The sequence below is a fragment of the Terrapene carolina genome, unplaced genomic scaffold (assembly GCF_002925995.2).
Source record: "Terrapene carolina triunguis isolate 2854851 unplaced genomic scaffold, T_m_triunguis-2.0 Scaffold249, whole genome shotgun sequence".
Lineage (NCBI taxonomy): Eukaryota > Metazoa > Chordata > Testudines > Emydidae > Terrapene > Terrapene triunguis.
In genome coordinates, this window is record NW_020664600.1 from 125488 (window position 1) to 147669 (window position 22182).

At 64.5% G+C, this 22182-nt stretch overlaps 2 protein-coding genes across 3 annotated transcripts in view; one reads left to right on the plus strand and one right to left on the minus strand.

Moving 5' to 3' along the window:
• The window catches only part of ADAMTS4 (ADAM metallopeptidase with thrombospondin type 1 motif 4), a 7828-nt gene extending 1593 nt beyond the window's left edge, over positions 1-6235 (plus strand). The window contains exons 2-9 of the mRNA XM_024204188.2: positions 959-1282; positions 1644-1776; positions 2141-2305; positions 2839-3125; positions 3428-3614; positions 4035-4210; positions 4336-4511; positions 4960-6235. Coding sequence (XP_024059956.1) covers positions 959-1282; positions 1644-1776; positions 2141-2305; positions 2839-3125; positions 3428-3614; positions 4035-4210; positions 4336-4511; positions 4960-5389 — 1878 coding nt within the window. The 3' untranslated portion in view covers positions 5390-6235. The remainder of the gene's footprint in view (positions 1-958; positions 1283-1643; positions 1777-2140; positions 2306-2838; positions 3126-3427; positions 3615-4034; positions 4211-4335; positions 4512-4959) is intronic.
• A 3514-nt stretch (positions 6236-9749) lies between these two features.
• On the minus strand, positions 9750-21522 carry LOC112109617 (palmitoyltransferase ZDHHC3-like). Of its 2 annotated transcripts, none has more exons than XM_024204186.2 (9): positions 21374-21522; positions 19703-19791; positions 17239-17312; positions 15630-15742; positions 14705-14766; positions 13605-13725; positions 13083-13155; positions 12724-12853; positions 9750-12389 (listed from the first exon to the last, which is right to left on the minus strand). In XM_024204186.2, exons 1-9 carry the CDS (start codon positions 21508-21510, stop codon positions 12298-12300), a joined length of 891 nt encoding a protein of 296 aa, XP_024059954.1. In that variant the 5' UTR covers positions 21511-21522; the 3' UTR covers positions 9750-12297. The 2 variants fall into 2 exon arrangements, with proteins under 2 accessions (XP_024059954.1, XP_024059955.1); XM_024204187.2 differs by having other exon boundaries at positions 21378-21454.
• Positions 21523-22182: the final 660 nt, after the last annotated feature.

Consider the following 22182-nt stretch of genomic DNA (forward strand, 5'->3'; position numbering starts at 1 on the left):
TCCCGTCCCTTCCCGGGGGTGGGGGATCCTGGCTAGCTTCCCGTCCCAGGCTGGCAGGGGGATCCTGGCTAGGGTTGCCAGCTTTGGTTGGACATATTCCTGGAGGTCTCATCACATGACATAATCTCTAATTAATGATTAATCTTTAATTCTTGGAGACTCCAGGACAATTCTGGAGGGTTGGCACCTGTAAGATTCCCGGCTAGTTTCCTGTCCCTAGGAGGAGGGGGGATCCCGGCTATTTGCCATCCCTGTAGCACGGCCAGGCTGTTGTGGGAAGCCCTGTCTCCTCCTTGAGCCAGCCACCTCCCCTCCAACTCTCTTTGGGTCATTTGTTTATTTCGACCTTGGCCATTTGCCTCCGAACCCAGCTGGGAGGGTGGCTCGCTGCCATGGAAACAGCTGTTCCCCTCCCCCCCCCACCCCCACTGCTGGAGCTGCCCCGGGGGCAGGTGGGTTGGCGCAGGCTCCCAGCTGCCCCTGGCCCATCACCTGGCTCCAGAGGCGCTGAAAACTCCAGCATTTCCTGTCCCTGCTGAGGCCCCCTGGGCCAGAGCTCAGAGTCACGTTCAGTCTCTGGTTGGGGCTAGTCACGTTCAGTCTCTGGTTGGGGCTGACTGAGGAGCCTGGGTAGGGCAGGGGCTGGAGTCAGGATGCCTGGGCTCTGTTCCCAGCTCTGGGAGAGAAGTGGGGTCTAGTGGTCAGAGCAGGGGGGAGGTCGGGGGGGATTGCGTGCTATTCCCAGCTCTGCACAGACATTATGACCCCGGGCGAGTCCCTTTTCTGTTCCGTGCCTCAGTTTCTCCCTTTATAAAATGGGGCTGAGCACACTCTGTCTGAGCCCACCCTGCCCCCCAGGCTGAGACAGTGACTGGTCCTAGCCCCCCAGCCCCTCTCACAACACCTGCCACAGAATGAACCAGGTCCACCCCATCTCTGACCATCTCCCTCCCCACAGCGGTTCGCCTCGGTGCCACGCTACGTGGAGACGCTGGTGGTGGCGGACGAGCACATGGCCCAGTTCCACGGCGCCGGGCTCAAACGCTACCTGCTGACCGTCATGGCCGCTACCGCCAAGTTCTTCCGCCACGCGAGCCTGCGGAACCCGGTGACACTGGTGGTGACGCGGCTGGTGGTGCTGGGGCCCGGCGAGGATGGGCTGCAGGTCACAGCCAATGCTGCCCAGATGCTGCGCAACTTCTGCCAGTGGCAAAAGGGACTCAACAAGCCGGACGACGCGGATTCAGAGCATTTCGACACGGCCATCTTCTTTACCCGGCAGGTACGGTGTCCCCCGGGACAGCCTCTCTCCAGGGCAGCCCCCCCAGTGCAGCGCCTCTCCCAGACTCTCCTCGTCTCCAGCCATGGGGGTTCTGGGGGGCCCAAATCACATCAGCAATGGCCAGTGCCAGCGGCGGCTATCAGGGGGTGAGAGGCTCAGATGGGGCAGGGGGCCCATGGAGGAGCTGCTTGGCCAATCCAGCACTAGCCCTGAGTACCCCGAATTGGCTCACAGCTGGGGGAGGTGGGGCTGGCCCCACTGGCGTGAGAGAGCAGTGTGCCTCAGGCCCAGGGGCTGGGACCGCACGGCAGGCTCCCTGTCCCAGCGCCCCACATGCCCCAGCATCTTCTTTCTCCCGCAGAACCTGTGCGGCATCTCCACCTGCGACACGCTGGGCATGGCGGACGTAGGCACCGTCTGCGACCCCAGCCGCAGCTGCTCCATCGTGGAGGATGACGGGCTGCAGTCGGCCTTCACCGCGGCCCATGAACTCGGTAGGTGCTGCCGGCCGGGGGCAGGGCAGGGCCGGGCATCACGAGGCAGCGAGAGCCCAGAGCCCTGCCAGGCACAGAATCAGAGTCCAGCATGGCCAGGCTCAGCTGCTCCATCTCCACTCCCACCCCCCCATCTCTCCCCACTGCACACCGACCTCCCCGCTCCATCTCCCCCTCCCCTGCACAGCACGTGGAATCGGAGTCCCAGTATCACCAGGCTCAGCTGCTTGATTCCCCTGCAGAGCCCCTGCTGCCCAGTGCCCGCCCCAGCCCAGGGCCCCCCTCTCATGCCCTCCCCGTGGCAGCCCCCACAGGCCGGGTCCCTATGCCACACACTGACCCCATTTTATCTCCCCCCTCCCAGGCCACGTGTTCAACATGCTCCATGACAACGCCAAGGCCTGTGAGGACCTGAACTCCAGCGGCACCCGGCACATGATGGCTCCGGTGATGTCCTACGTGGACCCCGACCAGCTGTGGTCACCCTGCAGCGCCCGTTTCATCACAGATTTCTTGGACAACGGCCATGGTAAGGACCCCTCCTGGGAGCCCGGGGCCATGACAGGGCTGGCCAGAGCCAGGCACAGCGTGGGCAAGGACTGGGCAAGTTTCTCCAAAGCAGCTCTGCCCGTACCCCTGAATCCTGACCTGCAGCCCTGTGCCGTCCCAGCCCTGCACTCCCCCTATGGGTCTACAGTTCAGCCCCCCTCGCCTGTCAGACCCTTGGCCGGCCCATGCCAGCAGGGATCATGGTTTGTGGGGCAAACAACTGAGCATTAGGAACAGGGCTGAGACCTGCCCCCATCACCCTGGGCCCAGCAGCCCTCGGCCAGCCCCTGCCAGTCAGAGTGGAGCTGAGTCAGCCCCCGGGGTACCAGGGTCCCTGTCCTGGCCCAAGGAGGGGACATCTCTTCCCAGGCAGATTCTGCTGCCCATGCTGGTGTGGGGATGATCCCCCCGCCCCGCATAGTGTTCCTGTCTCAGCTGCCCCTCGCCGAGCTAGCTCTGTCTGTGTCTGTGACGCCCAGGCCCCTCACGTGCCAACCCGCTCCCTCCCCACAGGTCACTGCCTCCTGGACAAGCCTCATGAGCCCCTGCGCCTGCCGGCCCCCTTCCCGGGCAGCAACTATGACGCGGACCGGCAGTGTCAGCTCACCTTTGGGCCAGACTCCCGCCACTGCCCCAACCTGCACCCACCCTGCTCCTCCCTGTGGTGCACGGGCAAGATCAACGGGCACTTCATGTGCCAGACCAAGCACTTCCCCTGGGCAGACGGCACCGCCTGCGGACAGGGCAAGGCTTGCATGAATGGGCGCTGCATCAGCAAAGTGGAGATGAAGGCCTTCAACGTGAGTGTCCTGCTACCCGCGGGCTCTGGGCACCTGCAAGGCGGGGCTGGGGGCAAAGCACTTGCCTTCCTCTGCAGGGGCGGAACAGGGCACAGGGGAGCCAGGAGAGGGGTGACTGGCACAGTGTGGAGGGAGTGGGGCAGGTGGGGGGTGGCTGGGGACTGGGAGGGATGGAGACCCCCCGTCTATGCTTCCCAGCTGCAGAACGGCGCTGGGTGCCTGGGCCCAGTGCGCCCCCTGGCGGCCATGTGGCTCTGACTCCCCCGTCCCTGTTTCTAACCCTGCTCTGTGTCTCCCTGCAGACTCCCACCCCCGGCGGTTGGGGGCCCTGGGGCCCGTGGGGCGAGTGCTCGCGGAGCTGCGGCGGGGGCGTGCAGTTCTCCACCCGCGAGTGCAACAAGCCCGTCCCACGCAACGGCGGCAAATACTGCGAGGGCAAGCGCACCCAGTACCGCTCCTGCAGCACCCGGGAGTGCCCGGACGGCACAGGTGAGTGAGGGCAGCAGTGGGGGCAGCATTTCCCCTCCCCCCACCAAGGAGCCAGGAGCCACTGGCCAGCTAGAGCACAGACCCTCCTTGAGGGCAGGCTGGGTCCAGCCAGCACCACCCCGGGAGCTCGGAGGCCCCTGCACCCCTGGCTGTGCACTGAGCGACTCCCCTTCCTGAGCCAGAGCTGCAGCTGCTGCGGGGGTGACAAAGGGGGAACCCCTGTGAAGGGCCCGTGGGCTGAGCTGGCCCCAGCTGGACACGGGGGGCGGGTCTGGGGCAGGGAAAGGGTCAGGCGGGGCAGTCTGTGCAAGGCCCTGAGAGCGTCTCCCAGAAGCCAGCACAGGGACGGGGGAGTCCCCAGGAGCCAGGGCCCAGCACGGCCCCACACTGACCCAGCACCTGCCCCCCGTGTCTCTCCAGCCCTCACCTTCCGGGAGCAGCAATGCGCCGTCTACAACCACCGCTCAGACCTGTTCAAGGGCTTCCCTGCGCCCATGGACTGGGTGCCCCGCTACAGCGGAGTGGCCGAGAAGGACCAGTGCAAGCTGACGTGCCAGTCGCGGGCCCTGGGCTACTACTACGTGCTGGAACCGAGGGTGAGTGAGGGCTCCCCAGACCCTGCAATGCAGCCACCTGTGGGGGCGGGGCGGGGGTGTTGTAGAGCCGAGCCGTGGTGGGAGAGGACTGGCCCAGGCCTCACTGACTTTGTGCCCGTCTCCAGGTGGCGGATGGGACGCCCTGCTCCCCCGACAGCACCTCGGTCTGCGTGCAGGGGCGCTGCGTCCACGCCGGCTGCGACCGCGTCATCGGCTCCAAGAAGAAGTTTGACAAGTGCATGGTGTGCGGGGGAGATGGGTCCCGCTGCTCCAAGACCTACGGTTCCTTCGCCAAGCCCCGGTGAGTCCCCACCCCACCTCGCAGGCTGGCCCGGGGGCAGGGCCTGGTCATGGGGCAGTGTGCACACAGCAGGCAGGGGCGAGCATCACAGCAGCGGCTCCAGGACCGGAATGCCAGGGCCCCCACGCTCAGCTCGTTACCAGCTTATGGTAAAGAGGCGCTAATAGCGAGAACTGCCAAGCCCTAGCAGGGACAGGGTCCCCACCCCCAGCTCTGGGCTCCTCAATCCCAGCCTGCAGCCCCCCAGTCCTCTCCCCTCCTGGAGCAGTGGCGGTGCACAGGGCTGGGCGGTTTGAGATGCAGGCATGAGGGGGAGCTATGCCAAACTCTCCTAGTGCTGGAGCGGGCGCCAGAGCCCACGTCTCCAGGGCTCTGCTCGGGGCCAGCCCCCAGGTCCCTCCCTCTGCTTTCCCTCCAGCGTCCTGATGCCTGTATCTCTGCCTTTCAGCTACGGTTACAATGACGTGGTCACCATCCCAGCTGGGGCCACCCACATCCTGATCCGCCAGAGCAGCAGCTCCGCCACAGCCAGCGATGGCATCTACCTGGCGCTGCGGAGGCAGGACGGCACCTACGCCCTGAACGGGAACTATGTCCTGGTGCCCTCGGAGCTGGATGTCAGTCTGGCGGGCAGCGTGACACTGCGCTACAGCGGGGCCACCAAGGCCACGGAGATCATCACGGGCCGCGGGCCACTCCACGAGCCGCTCACCCTGCAGGCACTGGTGGTGAGCGACCACAAAGCCCCCCGGCTCAAATACACCTTCTTCGAGCCCAAGCAGCAGAAGCGGACGACAGAGCAGTGGCTGAAGCAGAAGGCCCAGATCCTGGAGATCCTGAGGAACCGGCGCGGCCGCAAGGAACCCCCCCGGCATTAGCCGTTTAGCGCATGGCTGGAGTGGCAGCGCCCGGTGCAGCTTCCCCTGGTACCAGGGACCAATGGGCTGGAGCCCGTCCCAAAGACAGAATCAGATGCTGGAGCCCCCAGCTCAGGCTACCCCTGGGGGCTCCCCCTGCCAGGCCAGGGCTCCGTGGAACAGAGCTCTGCATCCGGCTGTTTGAAGGGGACTCTGCACTGGGAGCCGCTGTGCCGTTCCTGTTTGGCAGGGACACTTGCGTGTGCCGGGTCTCTATTTATTCGGGTATTTATTCGTGGCTGGGGCCATGGGCACTGGCCATGGTACGTCACTCAGCACCTTCCTTCGGCCTGGCTGAGCCTCGGCAAACTTGCCCCACGTGCCGCCAGGCGCGAGCCACGAAGCACATTTTGAATCAGCTTCTACCTCAGTCCCCCCGCAATCCCCACTAGAGCTGGGTCTCACAGGGTTCATTGGCGCGCTGGGCAGCAGAGGACTGCCTGGTCCCGGGGGCTGGGAGGGGCAGGCAGGATGCGTCCCCCTTCGCTGCAGAGAGGAATACGAGGGCTGAGTTGGAGCCCTCTGGGGCTGCGGGCCAGGCCTTGCTGCGTGTGATCCCAGCACTGTCTGGTCTTGGTGCTGCGCTGGCATCGTGGCAGCCTGGCAGTGCCCAGGAGCAGAGAGCCAGCTTCCCCCAGCCCATTTGGTCAGCGACTGCCCACGCAGCAAAGGAGGGACTGCGGGTAATAATTTAAAGTCTATTTAAAGCAAAGGGACGTTGCCCGGGCAAGTCCCTGCTGGCACGGCTGCTGCCGGTTTGCACCAGTTGCATTTTTCTATTAATTATTGTCATTATTTTTTTGTAATAAAAACCTGCCAAATTATTTATAGACCACGCTCGAGTGACGCCTGGTTATTGGGCCCGCAGGAGCCATGCTCCGCCCTGTCACGCCGCGCTCGGCAGCAATAGCGCCCAGCACGCTGGAGCAGGACCGGAGCTGGGACCTCCCACAGCCCGGGCCCCTGCCCACCTCTACAACACCCCCTGCTGGGAGAGGCCGGGGCTGAGTAGCTGGGCGCGCCCCTATCCTCACTGCTGTCCAGTGTCAGGCCAGCCCCTTTGCCGCAGGTGCCTGTCCCCAGAGCCCAGGAGGGTGATGTGGCTGGAGAAGGCCCAGCATGATATCCCCTGGCCTGGCCTGTCATTGGCTCCTGCCAGTGGCCCAGCACCGGAGGGGCAAGCGCTAAGCCTCGGGAAGCTGAGGAGGCTGCGGCTGCTCCTGGCCCCCTGGGAGGTCAGCGCTCCCGCCCAAGGACAGGCTGTGGTGGGGCAGTGAAGTGCCCAGGGCAGCGCCAGCTCGGGTGGGAGGGGGACGGACACACACACACACCCATTCCCTGGGCTCCTGTCCCAGCGAGGCGCCCAGCGCTGGAGGCCCGGTGGGGGACGGAGCAGACCAGACCCCGCTCAGCCGGTTTGCTGTGGCCATGGGCTGCCCACCCTGGGCCTGGGTGTCGGCCGCTGGCTCCTCCGCAGCTTCCCGCAGCCAATCAAGCTGGCAGAGCCTCCTTCCACCCCAGCCAGGAGGGCTCCAGTGCCCGGGGGCAGAGGGGGACTCCGCGGGCCGTTTCCCCCAGGGATCCAGCACGCAGCTGAGCAGCTACTGCCCCTGGAGAGCTCAGCTCACAGCTCCAGCTCAGCTAACGCCCTGTGCAGGGGGTCCGGGCTCTGCTGGGGCGGACAAACCGCCCCCTCCAGCTGTGTCCTCACCCAGCCACCCACCCTGGGAGCCGCGCTATGGGATCGAGCCCCTCACCCCATCACTGCTCCAGGAGCGGGACCCAGGCCCCATAATGCACAGGGCCAGCTGCATGTTGCTGCCCTGGCAGTGCCTGCTTGTGCCCCTGGCACTATAGCTGGTAGCTCCTGCCCTGCCTGGTGTGTCGATCCTCCTGCTCCTGCCCAGCTCCGGGACCAGTGCAGCCCCTCACGCTGCCCAGCGTCTCCCTCCCACGGCGGTGCACGGAGCTGGACTGACCGTGCCGAGGGGTCCCTGCTTCGGCCCAGCCCTGCCGTGCTGCAGCCGGTGGAAGGGAGGGCGTCGGACGGGGACAGGGGCTCTGGCTGCTGCCAGGAGTCCGGCCCAGGGGGCTGCGTGGCGGTGGGGGTGGAAGCTGCGGGAGCTTCCCCGCCACGGCTCTCCGTGCCAGACCCGGTATGACGCCAGCCTTTGATGACAGTGGGAGCGATGCCAGCCCCTCCCCCGCGCCCAAGGGGTTCGCTCTGTGCCAGCTGCCAGGCCCACGCGGCTCCCGTTACTGCTCCCCCCACGGGCCCGAGGGCAGCTGGGAATCGAATCCCCCCTTCTCCGCAGTGCAGCTGTGCTGGCTCCACGGGGCACGACCCAGGCTGAACTGGCCTTGCCTAGGCAGCCGGCTCCACGCAGGCCCAGCACCCTTGGGCACTCACGTCCTGCCCCACCGGGCACCAGGCTCCCCCTGCACCACCAGGCCCTGGCAGGGCCGATGTTCCATTGTGCAGCCAGGCTGTGCCCCTACAGGCTCCCACACTGGTACCATGCAGCCCCAGCCCAAAGCCACCGTGCCAGGGCTAGGGCCTGCAATAGTTGGGCATGCAAACTCAGCACATGCCGGGCCTCGGCAAAGAGCAGCTCGTGTGTGTATGGCCCGGCCCTGGGGCTGCAGGCCAAGCAAGAGCCCTGGGGATGGGACAAGATCTACTAGCCCAGGACTGGGGTCCTGGCTCCCAGGACTGATCCTGGGCCAGAGGGCTAAGCCCTGCCAGGACCCCTCCACAGCTGCTCTGCCCCCACCCCCCATCCTCTTTATGACCAGCATGGGGGCACTCAGGGGAAAGCTGCAGGAGAGGAGGGCTTGTCTAGCGCCCCTTCTCCCCCCACCCAGTGCCAAGGGGCACACACTGAAGCTCAGGGGGCTGGCCCAGCAGGATTGGGCCCACAGGGCAGCTCTCACATTCATGGCCAGGACAAGACCCAGCCCTGGGCACTGGAGGGAGCCCGGGGGCAACGGGCAGGAGTGGTTCCTCCTGCTGAGGCCGGGCACTGCCCTCCCCGGGGAGGGGGAAGCAGGCGTGGGCAGTTTCCTGCATTGCTGGGCACACGTGGCGCTGGTTCCTGCTGTCTGCACCGAGCTGGGGCTGACACGGGAGCTGCTGGGCTTGCAGGGAGCCCACCCAGAACAGCACCCCTCCGCTCTCCCCTTTGCCAGCACTACAGGCAACTCAGCTGCAGTGCGGGGCAGGATGTATCTCCTGTGGGCCCCATTGGATTTAGAGGGAGCCCACCACCACCACACATGCACTTGGGCGGGGGGGGTCACAGCCCCCATCCCAGTCCCCTGTGGGGGTCAGCAGAGGGGGGCAATGCTGCAATAGGGGCACAGTCCCTTTTGGGGGACACTCCCATGGACAGCAGCAAACAGCCTGCTTTCCCCCTGGCAGGATACAGCTCTGGTCAGTGCCACCTGGGGATCCCAGCCGGGGCACAGCTCACCTGCCCCAGGTGACCCCAGGCTTCTGCTGCCAGCTCAGCCACCCGCGCTAGGTGCCCCTGGGGAGGTCCCTGCACCCCTCGGAGATGTGGTGGGTGAGGGGACGGTTCCCAGCCCAGCCCTGGCCCCACAATACAGGCACAGGCCAGGTCCCCAGCTGGACCCTTTGCCAGGTGCAAGAAGAAAGGCAGGGGTGCTGGAGGCATTGATTACAGCCTCTCCCTCCAAAGCTAGGCACACACAGGGCCAGGGTCCTTGAAGCACAGCCCCGGGGAGCACAGGCTGCTGGGGCAGAATCCCAGGCACACAGGGAGATGCGCTGCCATTCTCCCACCCCTGTACATGGCATCACAGCCAGCGCCTGGCAGGGGGTTATCTGGGTGGGGCCTGAGGGTTACCAAGGACTGACCGCTGCAGCTGGCATATCAGAGTGATCAACACACCCAGCAGAAGGAATGAAGGGGCCAGGTTCAGGGACGTACAGCACCAAGCACACGGGCAGCCCAGGCAGGGCGAGGCACCAGGGGGCAGGGCCGAGTTCCAGGGATGTACAGCACTGAGCACATAGGTAGCCCAGGCAGGAAGAGGCACCAGAGGGCAGGGCCGAGTTCCAGGGATATACAGCACCGAGCACACAGGCAGCCCAGGCAGAGCGAGGTACTAGGGGGCAGCACTGAGCACATGGACAGCCCAGGCAGGGCTGAATTTAGGGACATACAGCACCAAGCACACAGACAGCCCAGGCAGGGTGAGGCACCAGGGGGCAGGGCCGAGTTCCAGGGATGTACAGCACCGAGCATGCAGGCAGCCCGTTCCCAGTCACTACATAAGGCAGACAGAGTCACAGCCATCTTGAGCAGTTCCCAGGCAGGGTTTATTCACAGCTTGCAGGAGTCAGGCCAAAGGGCTGTCCGAACCCGGCAGCGTCCCGCTAACATGCACCGGGCTGAGGGAGCTGGCGGGTTAGCCAGGAGCGAGGCTACACCACCAACCGCCTCCGCCGTAGGGCCCTGGCTCCCCACCCCCGCCCTGTGGGGAGCAAGGGCTTGGCCGGTTACGCCAGGGCAGATCGCCGCACACTAAGCCCCCAGCAATGGTGCCCAAGTGCACCCAGCCCAGAGCTCCCGGCACTCAGGGCCCAAGGAGAGTCACCAGCGCCCCACCAAGAGGTGGGCTCTGGGGAAAGCCAGGCCAGCCTGGGGGAGCAGCTGGGAGCTGGGCAAGGCTTCACCACAAGCCCTGCCCTCACCTGAGTGCCAGGCTGGCTTGCCCACATCTTCCAGGGACCTTCCTTCCCTTGGCAGGGTCCCAGCTCCCTGCCCTGGCCCGGCCTGTGCCACTGGGCAGGGGAGCCTGGAGTGGAAACCGAGGCAGCAGGGCAGCCGGGCAGCCCCTGGAAAAGGTTCATCACCTGCAGGGCCATGGGCAGAGCCGCCACTCGGGGGCGGCAGCAGCAGCCCCCAGCAATTGCCAGGGCAGCAAGGCACCCGCTCCCTGGCACCCCTGTATGCCACACACCAGAGCCAAAGAGACCCCCAGGAAGAGGGGAGGCCAGGCCAGGCCCTTGGGATGCAGTAGCCATGCTGGGGGCCTCGCACACAGGACACCGAGGCAGACACACAGGGCAGCGTGCAGCCAGCAGAGACTCTGGCACCCCTGGCACTAGGCACAGCTAGCCAGGAACCGCTCTGCCGGCCAGGGATGGGGGAGGCGGCTCCAGGGCCCTGCCACGCAGCATAGCTCCTCCGGCGTGTGGCTGGCTCCCCACTTGGTCCATGGCATCCCGCAGCCAAGAACCCTGCTCTCGCTTGCCCTAGGCAGCCCCAGGGGAGGGGGCCAGGCCCAGCCACTGCAGGACAAATGTCCTCTGGGGAACGGCAATGCCAGCTCCCTCGAGAGGAGTCACGTCCCTGCGCTGGGCACCTTCCCTGGCACCCCCTTCTTCGTCTTCCCTTCCCAGCCTGTCCCCACCCACCTGGCGTCTCCCATACGCTATGGAGATGTGGAGTCACTCCCGCCTCTCATCAGCCTGTGCTGCCAGCCTCCAGCGCCAACCAAGCCCCTTGGTGCATCCCCCAGGCTGCCCCTCCTGCTTGGGGGGAGGAGGAGGAGCTCCCCATACACATCCACACCCTCTTCATCCTCCTTCAAACCCCCTTTGGGGTGCTGCCTGCAGAAAACACTTGGGTTATGCTGCTGGCGTGCGGAGAGCACTGCCGGTCCCACTGCCCTGCCTCAGTCCTTATCACACCACCTATCTCTTGTCTAGCAATTCTCATCAGCAGATCTCCACCTGCTTTACAATGGGAGGGGCTATCATTATGCCCATTTTACAGATGAGGAAACTGAGGCATCAAAGGGGGAAGTGACCTCCCCAAGATCCCCCAGTCCAGTGCTCTAGCTGCTGCCTCCTCCATCTGTCTGCACCAGCTCCTGTCTCAGACTGAGCTCCTTGGGGCAGAGACCATCTTTCTGTTCTGTGTTTGTACAGCCCCTGGCACCAGGGATCCTGGCCAGGATTGGGGCTCCTAGGCGCTACCGTAATACACCTAATAAATAGTAACACTGCCTGCTGGGCTGGAGGGAGCCACCAGCGAGGGGTGCCAACGCCCCCTCCCCCACCGCCGTGATATGGAGCAGGCCATCCCCCTGGGGACGGCGTGGGGAGGCTCCGAGTCAGCAGAGGCTGCTGCCAGGGCCAAGAACAGGAGCTCCGATTTGCCTGGGCACAAGCGAGTTCAGCTACCGTAAACAGACAGACAGACACACACACACACACAGAGCAGGCGCCCAGAGCCGAGCGCGCTGGTAATGCCACACAGGGCTATGTACAAGTGGTGCCATCCCTCCCTGGCCAGGAGCAGAGAACAACGGGCTCCATCCCCGGGCAGCGAGGTGCTGGCAGCTGGGGGCAGGGTGCCCAGCTCCAGGGAGGCAGGCACAGGGAGGGGGCTAGGATCCAGATGCAGTTGTGGCAAGAGGGGGGCGTCAGACTGCAGCCTCGGGGGGCAGCCCCCCAGCACTAACACTGATCCAGGGGAAGGGTCATGCACGGGGCCCACCCTGCCTAGGCGATCGCTCTCCATGCCCCGGGCGCCGGGACCCGCTGGGCAGCCAGGCGCTGCAGGGAGTCTGGCGCAGGGGGCTGGAGAGTGCCCCTCCACAGCTCACGATCTCAGCTTCGCAGGAGCACCATGTCCCAGGAGGAGTCGCAGGGCCGGGCACGGCAGACCCAGCAGAGTCGGGCGCTGCAGCTGCACCCTGGCCCCAGGCTGCCACCAGGGGGCAGCTGGGCAGGCCTAAATGAGCCGTTTGGCGGCAAGTTCTGCAAAGCCACCAGCAGGACAAGTCCCCTCCCCGAGGGGGAAGAGGCAGCGTCTGCAGAGGGGCCATGGAGGTCACACATCGTAGTTGGGCAGATAGCTGTAGGCAGGGGCCCCGCCTGATGGGGGGCTGCAGTTACATGGGAAAAACCAGCAGATCACGAAGCCTGGAAGAGAAGAGGAGAGAGTAGGGGAGGGGAGGTCAGTGTGGGCAGGGAGCCATGGGGCATCACAGCGTGGCCTGGCCCAGACAGGCTCAGCCCCGGGCCCTGCCCTGGCCCACACAGGCTGTTCAGGTGTAGTTACCCTGGTGTCACCCCATGGGGGCGCTCATTCAGGTACAAATGTCCTGGTGGGGGATCAGCCTGGGATCTAGGTTATGGTCACACCTTGGCTCACACCAGTCTAAATTCCCCAGGAAATACGAGCCCTCAGGGCAGCCCCAGTAACTGCCCCCCCAGAGGAGCCCCAGCCCACTCTCCACCTGCCCAGGTCACGTACCCCGTCCAAACACCTCCCGCAGCAGCGCGATCTTCGGCTTCCGGGTGTGTGCCACCTCCCGGCGCGCCTCCTTCAGCAGCCGGTTCCGCAGCTGCTCGATCGGAGTCTCATCCATGATGATAGAGACCACCTGAGAAACAAGAGGGGAGCCTGACGCACTGCCCAGCCCTCCCAGGGAGAGAGGCACATGGATTTACAGCTACACTCCTCATTCAACACGGGGCGCTGTGGGCGGTAGGGCAGGGGCGCTGGCTGTCGGGGGAAGCTCCCAGCTACTCCAGTCCTGGCCTCTCCCAGCAGGAGGTGCTGTGGGGGACGAGGCGCGAAGCCGCCTGGTGTGGTGTCCCTTGAAGACTAACCTGGTCATAGAAGATGACGGTGACGAAGACCCCGAAGAGGATGGACTCCACCAGCAGGACGATGCAGTGAGCCCTGGGGGGAAGGGAGCGGTCAGTTTCAGCTTGCTCAGGAGCTCTCAAGGGCAGGCTCAGGCCTTGCTACTGAGGATTTGGACCCAGAACCACCCACCTGCGTGTCATAGGCCCTGTACTGATGACACCCACTGGAGAGTTGACCTCCGCATTGGGAAAGAGGCTCTGGGGGCAGGAGAGGGCCCTGGCACGCAGCAGTGACAGCCGGAACCTCCAGTTGGCTATGGGCTTGGTACAACACCCTGCTCCTCTAGCACCTCATGGAGGGACTCGGGGCCACTCCCTCCCACACAGCTCTATGGGGCAGGAGCTCAGTGTCACCCGCAGGGAGCAGGGCTGAAATGGAACCCAGGTGTCCTGCCTCTAGGACCTCTCCTCCCCTTGCTGGGATCTGCCTGCACCCAGCAGCCAGGGAGGGGGGGAATCTGGCTGTGACCCCTGCACACTTACATCTGGACATGGTTGTTAGAGACGCCTCCAGCCACACCTTCCATCTTCCCGGGGAAGCTCCTGTCCACCGGCCACAGCCACGTGGTTAACACCAGCCCCATGGCATAGAGACTAGCCAGCCCTGAGACAGAGCCACAGGTCAGCGCAGGCCAGAGACGAGCGCCCTGGCCCCGGGCTTGGGCCAGGCTCAGAATCCCCAGCCCGGGCTAAGGCCAGAGAGCCTGGCCAGGAGGCGGCCCCGGGGAAAGGGCAGGTGCCAGCTGCTGCAGAGCCGAGTTCTGGAGTCACAGCCTCAGTTAATGCCGTTTGATCTCACCCGACCTGTCCTGCGAGGGCTGCCCAGGGCCTAGCCGCCCACCATTAATTGCTTCAGTACTGACCACCCCACCCTCACGCTCACCCCTGGGTGGGACAGCCAAGTCCCCCTGCCCCCCCTTCCCAGTCCTGGCCCCCTCTACCCCAGGGTCCTTTCAGCTTCTACACATGGAGACGTCAAGGGGGAGCAGGGAGTGGAGCCGAGGGGGGCAGGTGGTAGCTGTGGAGCTGAGGGGAATAGGGGTTGGGGGTCACGTAGGGAGCGGAGCAGAGGGGGGCAGGGGTTGGGGGTCCCACAGGGAGCGGAGCAGAGAGGGGGCAGGCAGTAGCTATGGGGCTGGGGGTCACACAGGGAGCGGAGCAGAGGGGGGCGGAGGCTGGCACGGAGGGAGCGGGGCGGGGGGGGCAGGGGTTGGGGGTCACGTAGGAGCAGAGCAGAAGGGAGCAGGACTGGCAGGCAGTAGTGGAGAAGGGGCTATGCCGGTAGCTGGTGCATGTAGCTGGGCTTCCTGGGTCCTCCCGCCCCGGCTCCCCTTGGCCATTGCTGCGGAAGGGCCCTAGGAGGCGCCAGGGAGACACGTGCAGGGCTGTGGGACCAGAGCTCCCCCTAGTGAGGGACAGCAGAATGGCAGGGGCCTGGCAGGACAGCAGCGGACAGGGACCCACGGCGGGGGAAGGCACAGCTCTATGCTGGTGCTGTGAGCTGCAGCGCCACCTACTGCTGCATCACCATGCCCGCATCAGAGCTCCCTACAGCCGGCTCCCCCCGCTCGGCAGCCACGTACCAGTGTAGAAGAGGAACTGGATGAAGTATTTCTGGTTTAACTCGCCAACGCAGTTGTTGATCCTACAGAGAGAGCACAGGTCTGGTTGGGGTCAGCAGAGCGACTCAACACCACCAGCAATGGCTGGCAACAGACACCAGGTGCCCCGTCCCTCCCCCTCCCCGGCACCTGCACCCAAGGACAGCAAAGCGAAGCCCCTTTGGAGGGTCGGTTCCACCTGCCAGGGACAGGCAGCCCTTTCTGGGGGGAGGGCAGCTCAGGGCAGGCAATGGAGAATCCCACACCCGCCGGGAAGTTCCCACACCCGCTGAGCTGAACCGGGACCCTGGGGTTAACACCCTTCTCCCAAAGGGCACTCAGGGATTTGGAACAAGCTACTCCAGCAGCAACACAGAACCCCCTAGTGCTACCCTGAGGCATTGCCTCCCCCATCACGTCCCCAGTGCCACTGCCTGCAGCCTCGAGGTGGCGCCCAGCCCTCCCCAGCTCAGCTGATGTGGCCAGAGAGGACTCTGGCAGGTGCCACAGCACTGGGGACAGAACTGGGATTCGCAGACCCATCAGAACAGCGTGTCCCTGGAGAGATCCCAGAGCTCTGCTTCCATCTGGGAGGGCCTACGCACGGCCCCAGCACAGGGGACACCTCACCCGGGGGGCAGGGAGGGGAGAGGAAGGGGGTCCTACAGCTCCAGCAATGCAGGGCACTGCGTGTGCCCAGCCCACAAAGAGACACTCCCAGGGGGTGTCTGCACACACACAGGGTGAAGGGCGCTGCACTGCATAGACCGCGATCGCAGCAGGTTGACTCTGCAGCAACAAGCCCAACAGCCATGGCAGGGCCCATAGGGGGAGCCAGGGTCTCCGCACGTGCCCCCTTCTCTTCCCTGCAGCTCTCACGGGCCAGAGCTGTTACCAGGCACCTCACCAGGGGCAGTGGTGATCCATGCGGCGGACGCAGCGGTGGCAGATGCGGCAGTGGTGCGCCCGCGGCGGGCGGTACGTCTCACAGCGGTTACACACAGTCCAGTCCTCATTGCTCTGGGGAGCAGAGAAGAGAACTCTTAGCTGCAGCCCTCCCTGGGATCCTGGAGACCCGCCGGAGCAGGCACTGGCAGAGGTAATGCAGGGGGCCGGGAGGACAGGCGGGCCAGCAGTGAGCGGCGTCAGAGCATCTGGGAAGCCCAGCACTGGAGCAGCAGGAGCCATGGGACAGACAGTGACAGGCGGAGCTGGGGAGGGGAGGGAGCCTAGACAGCCCCAGCACTTCCATAAACCCTTGGATTTTGCATATAAAAGCAAAAGATGGAGTCTGGCTCCCTCCCCACGCAGGTCTGTACAGGCTGGAAATACCCCGGGTTTTTGCCACTAGGGGGCGCCTCTGGGCAGGGTAACAGAGGATATACAGCACCAGGGCCATGCAGCCTGGAGAGGAACGTGGGAGGGAGACACTGGGCAGAGTGATGGGCTGCACCGGTTCCGGAGCTGGGCAGGAGCAGGAGGATCGACACACCGGGCAGGGCAGGAGCTACCAGCTATAGTGCCAGTGGCACAAGCAGGCACTGCCAGGGCAGCAACAAGCTAAAGCCCTGGGGCAGGAACTTAGGGACCAGTCCCAGCTCGGCAGGGAATTGACCATCAGGCCTGTCCGTCACCAGCATCCCGGAGCCCTCCCCGGGCAAGTCTCTCCACTGGGGAGTTTTGGGCCCATGCGCAGCAAGGGCTGTTGGCAGAGTCACTGGGATCGCTGCATGCCCAGCCCCGGCATTAGCAAGCCTGCTCCCCCGCCATCTCCCCCAACAAGACACGAAGCTCCACTTCCCAGAACAGCTGCATCAGCCTGGGGGGGTTCTCCACAGCCAGCCAGAGCCGGCACCGCTGCAAAGGGAATGCTGGGTCTGCTGGAAGGTTTGGGACTGACTCCTGCGCTGGCCGACCCAGCAGGGAGCAACCCTTGTGGCTCAGCCATTGCATGGGGAGGGGGGCTTGGCTGCCAGCCCAGCACACGGGGCTGTGGGCTGGGGGGCTGGGCACTCAGGCCAGGATGCTGCCGTTCCTAGGCTGTAACCTGGCCACGTGCCAGCTCAGCCTCTTCGCCTTGCCTGGGGGGGTTGACCAGCTGCCGAGGTGCTTAGAGGCAGCTGAACACGTAGGGCGAGTCTCCTGCTACCCCAGGCTCAGACTGTCTCCAGCCACAGGGAGAGATGGGGTCATCGGAGAGCAGAACTGCCGCTGCAGCACATCTCCCCTCGCTCTCGTCTCCAGAGCCCAGAGTAACTCTCTGCCCATAACCCCCTGAGCTGACCCAGCCTGTCCCAGAGGGCATCTCTCCCGGAGCCCCTCGCAGCAGCTGGACAGCAGGTTACGCCAGCTGCGTGAGGACCGGCAGCCATGTCACTTTAATCCCATCCCAATGCTACTACGCTGATCCACGCACCTAATCCTGAGGCTCACTAAGCTGCCGGATTCACTATCCTGGGCAGTGGCTAGACCTGCCCCCTCCTGCGCTAGTGCACTGAGCTCTGTGCACCACTCACCCGCTCGCTCTTGTGGGGCGTGTTGCTGCGCAGGTCAGAGAAGTCGATGGCGGTATCGGGCAGCGGGACCATGCCTGGGAAGGAACCAGAACGGGAGACAATGAGGAGGCTCCAGCGGCGAGCAGGGCACAGATGGGTCATGGCACCGCGTCGCACCCTGCATGCATGGCTCTTGAGTCCTCGGGTTGCCCTGGAGCCAGCTCAGCGATTGCCTGGGCTGCGAGGGCTGGAGGGGAAGCTGGAGAGATGGGAACAAGGGGGAGCAGCCTTGTCACAAGCGTTGAATTATACTTAGGGATGTGAGAGGGAAAGCGCCCAGCGGCCGCAGCTCTTCCCTTACTGCACGTGCCCAGAGCTGGCTGATGCCAGGCGAGGCGCATAGGGTCTCTAAGACACTCTGTTCACTCCCCATTTCCAGAGCCTTTGTAGGGAGCGGGACGCCAAGCAGCAGGTGGGTGAATTCCAGTTCCCCCTCCCCAGGGATGGCTACGCGTCACCTCGCCACGTCAGATGCCTGGCTCCAGGGTTCCCTGTCAAAGACGGGGCTGAGTCGGGGAGTCTAGCTCCAGACTCGCATGCCAGGGACACACCACGCTACCCCAGACCACCCCAAAGCCGTGCAAGATGCCACTTGCTACCAGATGGCACTAACAAGTTCACATGATTCCACCTGTGACAAGAGGCCTGGGGTCACCGCAAAAGCAGCAAATCTCCCACATCCGTCATGCCAGCCCAGCCTCCCAGCCTGCACAGAGGGCAGGACCTGTGTCAGGTCACAGCGAGCCAGCAGCAGAAACCTGGAGTCTGCCAGCCTCCCACTCCAAAAAACTAAAGCAGAGGTGCAAAATGGGGGAATGTTTGCTGTACGTTTATGAACAAGCTGCATGACTCAGTTTCCCCACTTATTTTGTATTGCTCCCCACTGGGGCTGAAGGGGTTAATTTCTCCCCCGGGACAGAGGAATAAGAGAGGCTGGCTGGATGTCACACAGGCAAGGGGCTGGTCTGGGTTGGTAGGGATGCGCCCACATGCACAGGGAGGGCCTTGCAGAGAAAACGGGTGCCTTGGGGACCGGCCAGTAACGGTTACCACCCAGGATCCGAGGCAGTGGAACCTGTGAGCAGGGCCAGCTTTAGGACCTGCGGGGCCCGATTCGAATACCTGGCAAAAGTCCGGGTCTTCAGCGGCGGGGGGTCTGCTCCATGTCTTCCTGAAGGACCCCCTGCCGCCGAAATGCCGCCGAAGACCCGGAGCGGACCCCCCGCCGCCGAAGTGCCGCCGAAGACCCAGAGCGGACCGCCGCTGGGTGAGTAAGGCGCGGGGCCCTCTTAGGCCCAGGGCCCGATTCGGGGGAATCAGCCTAAAGCCGGCCTTGCCTGTGAGCACACGGGGGCTGCGATGGGGACAGACACAGGAGATGCCAAGAGACCGGGCTCATGCACAGGGATAGACACACAGGGCCAGAGAGCGAACGAGACACAGGGATGGAAACCCGGAGGCTCCAGGAAAGGGGCAGACGACTGCTGAGATGGACTTTGACTGAAGCTTGGCTTTCCCATTGGAACCTGCAACACTTCAGTCCTGTACTCCAGGTGATGACACCTGCTGCTTGCTATGCCAAGGCTGTCCTGTGTCACTGAAGGCACTTGCTGGTTGCGTCACCCCTGAAGCGCTAAAGGCACTAACAGGAGTCTGAACTCAGCGGGACTCGCTGGGAAGCCACTGTAAGAAACAGGGGGGCTGTAGCCCAGAGGCCCAGGCTTGGAGTCAAGGGCCACGTGACTCATCCTTGAATAAAGCTAAACCCAGGGCCTAGCAAATAACAGGAACGCTCCCAAGAGAGGCAATGTAAAGACTAGGGCATCAAGCCATCCATGACACCCTCCTCCCCTCCTATGGCCAGGGACAGAACCCAGGAGTCCTGGCCCCTAGTCCCCTCCTCTGCTGGACCTTGGTTCTTTCCACCTGCTGCTTGGATCCTATAGGGGTCTCAGAGAGCGAGTGAATCAAGCAGCCCTCTGACATCCCCAGAGTGACTCCTGGGTGCACACAGGTAAGTGAACATAATCCCAACTGCACCATCCCCTACCCACTACTGACACAGGCATGCAAGTGGGGGCCGGGGGCCACCTGTCATTATCATGCATCTCTGCCACCGCTAAACCAGCCCAGCCTGGCTAGACTCAAAGGACACATGCGGGTCTAGTGAGAGAAGACAGAAAGGGGCAGGACCGTCTCATCGAGCGTTTCAGCCAGAGAGCCCAGAGCCCTTTACAAACAGGGGCAGGATCATTTCCATTCCCACCCTCTGGAGAGAGGCGCAGCCTGGGGCAGGGACCATGTGGCAAGTCAGCGTCAGGAACGGGGAGACCTCAGTTCTCACTTCCCGGCTCTCTGTCTGAGCCACTAGGCCACCGATGCCTCCCCAGCGTGGGCAGAGGACCAGCTGAGGGTGGGTGCTTACCTGGATCAGCAAAGACAGCTCGCGTGTGACAGGCCAGCAACAGAAGGACAATGAGGTTAAACATCACGGCATGGAAGGGACACCAGAGGCTGGCGTAAAGGGAACAAGGAGAACCAAACCTGTCAGACACCGAGCCCAGGTGCAGGTTCCCCAGGGGCTGCAGGGCTATTTTAGACTCCGTTACGAACATCGGCTTCTGTGGTCACACAACGCCAGTGTGCGAGGCCTTTATTCTGGCTGCCGTGTCAGTAAGTTAAAAATGCTAAATATACCCAGAAACGAATCGAGGTTACCCAGAAAGCGCTCCCAAACCTGCACCCAAGGGCAGGGCAGAAGAGCTACATGCAGAAAGGAGTCTGGGGAACGGCAGCGAAGGGGCTGGAGGCATGAGAAGGGTCTACGGAAGGGTGTAAACCCTGGGTGGGTGGGGACTGGCAGAGATGGAGGAACCAAAATGGCAGATTTATCAGCCTGTGCAATCACCGGGGGGGCGGCTGACACAGGCAAAGCCTCCTCACAGCTCTCTGAGAACTGGAGACAACTCAGCAGAAACGGGTCAGCTGGCACTTCCCAGGCCTGTCCATTCCAGTCGCTAGGGAACTCTTCCAGCCAGTCACCCGGACAGCAGCGGGAGATCACATTACATGTGCACTAAGCCCAGCCCTAGAGCTGTAATCCGCACCACACGCCCCAGGCCAAGTTACCAGGCAGGGGGAACAGACACTAGAAGGGGAACCATGTTCTGAGCAGCTAGAAATTCCTTCCCTGTTGTCTGGTGAATCCCTCGCTGCCCATCTAGCCCACAAGGCCTGCGTGGGAGATGCCCCCCCGGCCTGCACTAGAGCTCAAACGCCAGGCCCTGCTGCTGGAAGGTCAAAGGTGGCTGCAAGCTCTTCTGTGACATGCCTAAATCCTTGGAGGTCAGCAACACCTGAGGCGCAGCTGAGTCAGGGCTGGGGAAGCTCCTACACCCGGCAGTGGCGCTGAAGTGACAGCTGCATGTTGCTGACCCAGTTTGGGGGAGCCGGGGTCAGCCCCAGGGGTCTGAAGAGGGAAGGAAGGGAGCTGGCAGCCAGGCTGGGGCTCCTGGCCTGTAGTGGTTCTGGCCCCTGCAAGGGCAATGGAGGGAGAACACGCGTGGCGGCACTAGCCAGACAAACGAATGCAGAACGATGCTGATCCAGGGACGGGGGCTGGTGCTGGGGCTCAGGGGAGCTGGATTCAAGCCCTGGCTCTGCCAGATGTCGCACGTGACCTTGGGGGAGTCACTTCCATCTCTCAGCCTCAGTCCCCGTCTGTGACCCAGGGATGCGCCTCGTCCATTAGACACCAGCCCGCAGAACTGGGATTGGCTCTGGCAGCGCCTCTGTCCCTCACCTTCTCTGGGAGCAGTGCGGCCAGGTGCAGGGAACCCGGGGAGCCCCCCATATCTGGGAGGGGGCCTAGTGACCCCTGGCAGGGGGTCGACCCAGCACCCCAGAGCAGGGCTTCACGGGACTGACCCACCCCAGAACCATAGGAAGGGGGGTACGTTTCAGAGGGGCATCTCAAACCCCTACTGCCATCCTGCCCCACCCCAACATTCGCCCCGCCCCCAACTACTCGGCTCCGCCCCCCGCGCTGCCTGCCCCGCCCCCGCGCCAGACTCCGCCCCGGCCCGGGCCCCGCTACCTGCCCCGGAAGCCCGGCTGCAGCAGGATGTGGGTGAGGATGACGTAGTCGGCGTAGCCCACGCTCAGGTAGGTGAGCAGCAGGCAGAGCGCCCCGCACGGGTCCCGCCCGCAGCGGCCCGGCCCCGCCGCCCCCATGGCCGCCGCCGGGGCCCGGACACAGCGGCCGGGCAGCAGCAGCCGAGGCTCAGCCGGCTGGGGCTGGGGGCGGGGCACGGCCAGGCACCGCCCCCGCCCTCCTCTCGCCCAATCGCAGCCAACGCCTTCCCAGGCGTCATGGGGGCGGGACAGGGACGCGGAAGAGGAGGTGCTGCCTGTGTACCGTTTCCATGGAGACGTGGAAATTGGATCCCCGCCCGGGGGATAGGGGGCGGGGGACCCCGTCCGAGAGCTGGGGGTCCGGGGATGGGAGCACGGGGGGGGGGGGGGGGGGGGGGGGGAGAGGGGGCGGGGGGGGCAGGGGGGGGGGGTGGGGGCCTGCGACGGTGGCAAGGGGACCTGGAGGGGGGGAGATGGGGTGACAGTTACCCCAGGCGGAGGGAGCCACCTGCAGTGGGTGCAAAGAGAGGGGGGAGGGGCTCTCCCCACAGGACGGTGCGGTGCAGCCCAGCCCCCGCCTCCCTGGGCTGGGCTGTGCCGGCCCCCCCCCCCCCCCCCCCCCCCCCGCATCGCAGTGCCCAGACCCGGCGGTTCCTCCCTCTCCCTGATGCCCAGCATTGAGCTGCCAAAGGAGACTGGATGCAGTGAAACACTTTACGCAGCCCCCGAAATGATCACGGCCAGCGCTTCGAATCCCCTCTGGGTGCCTGT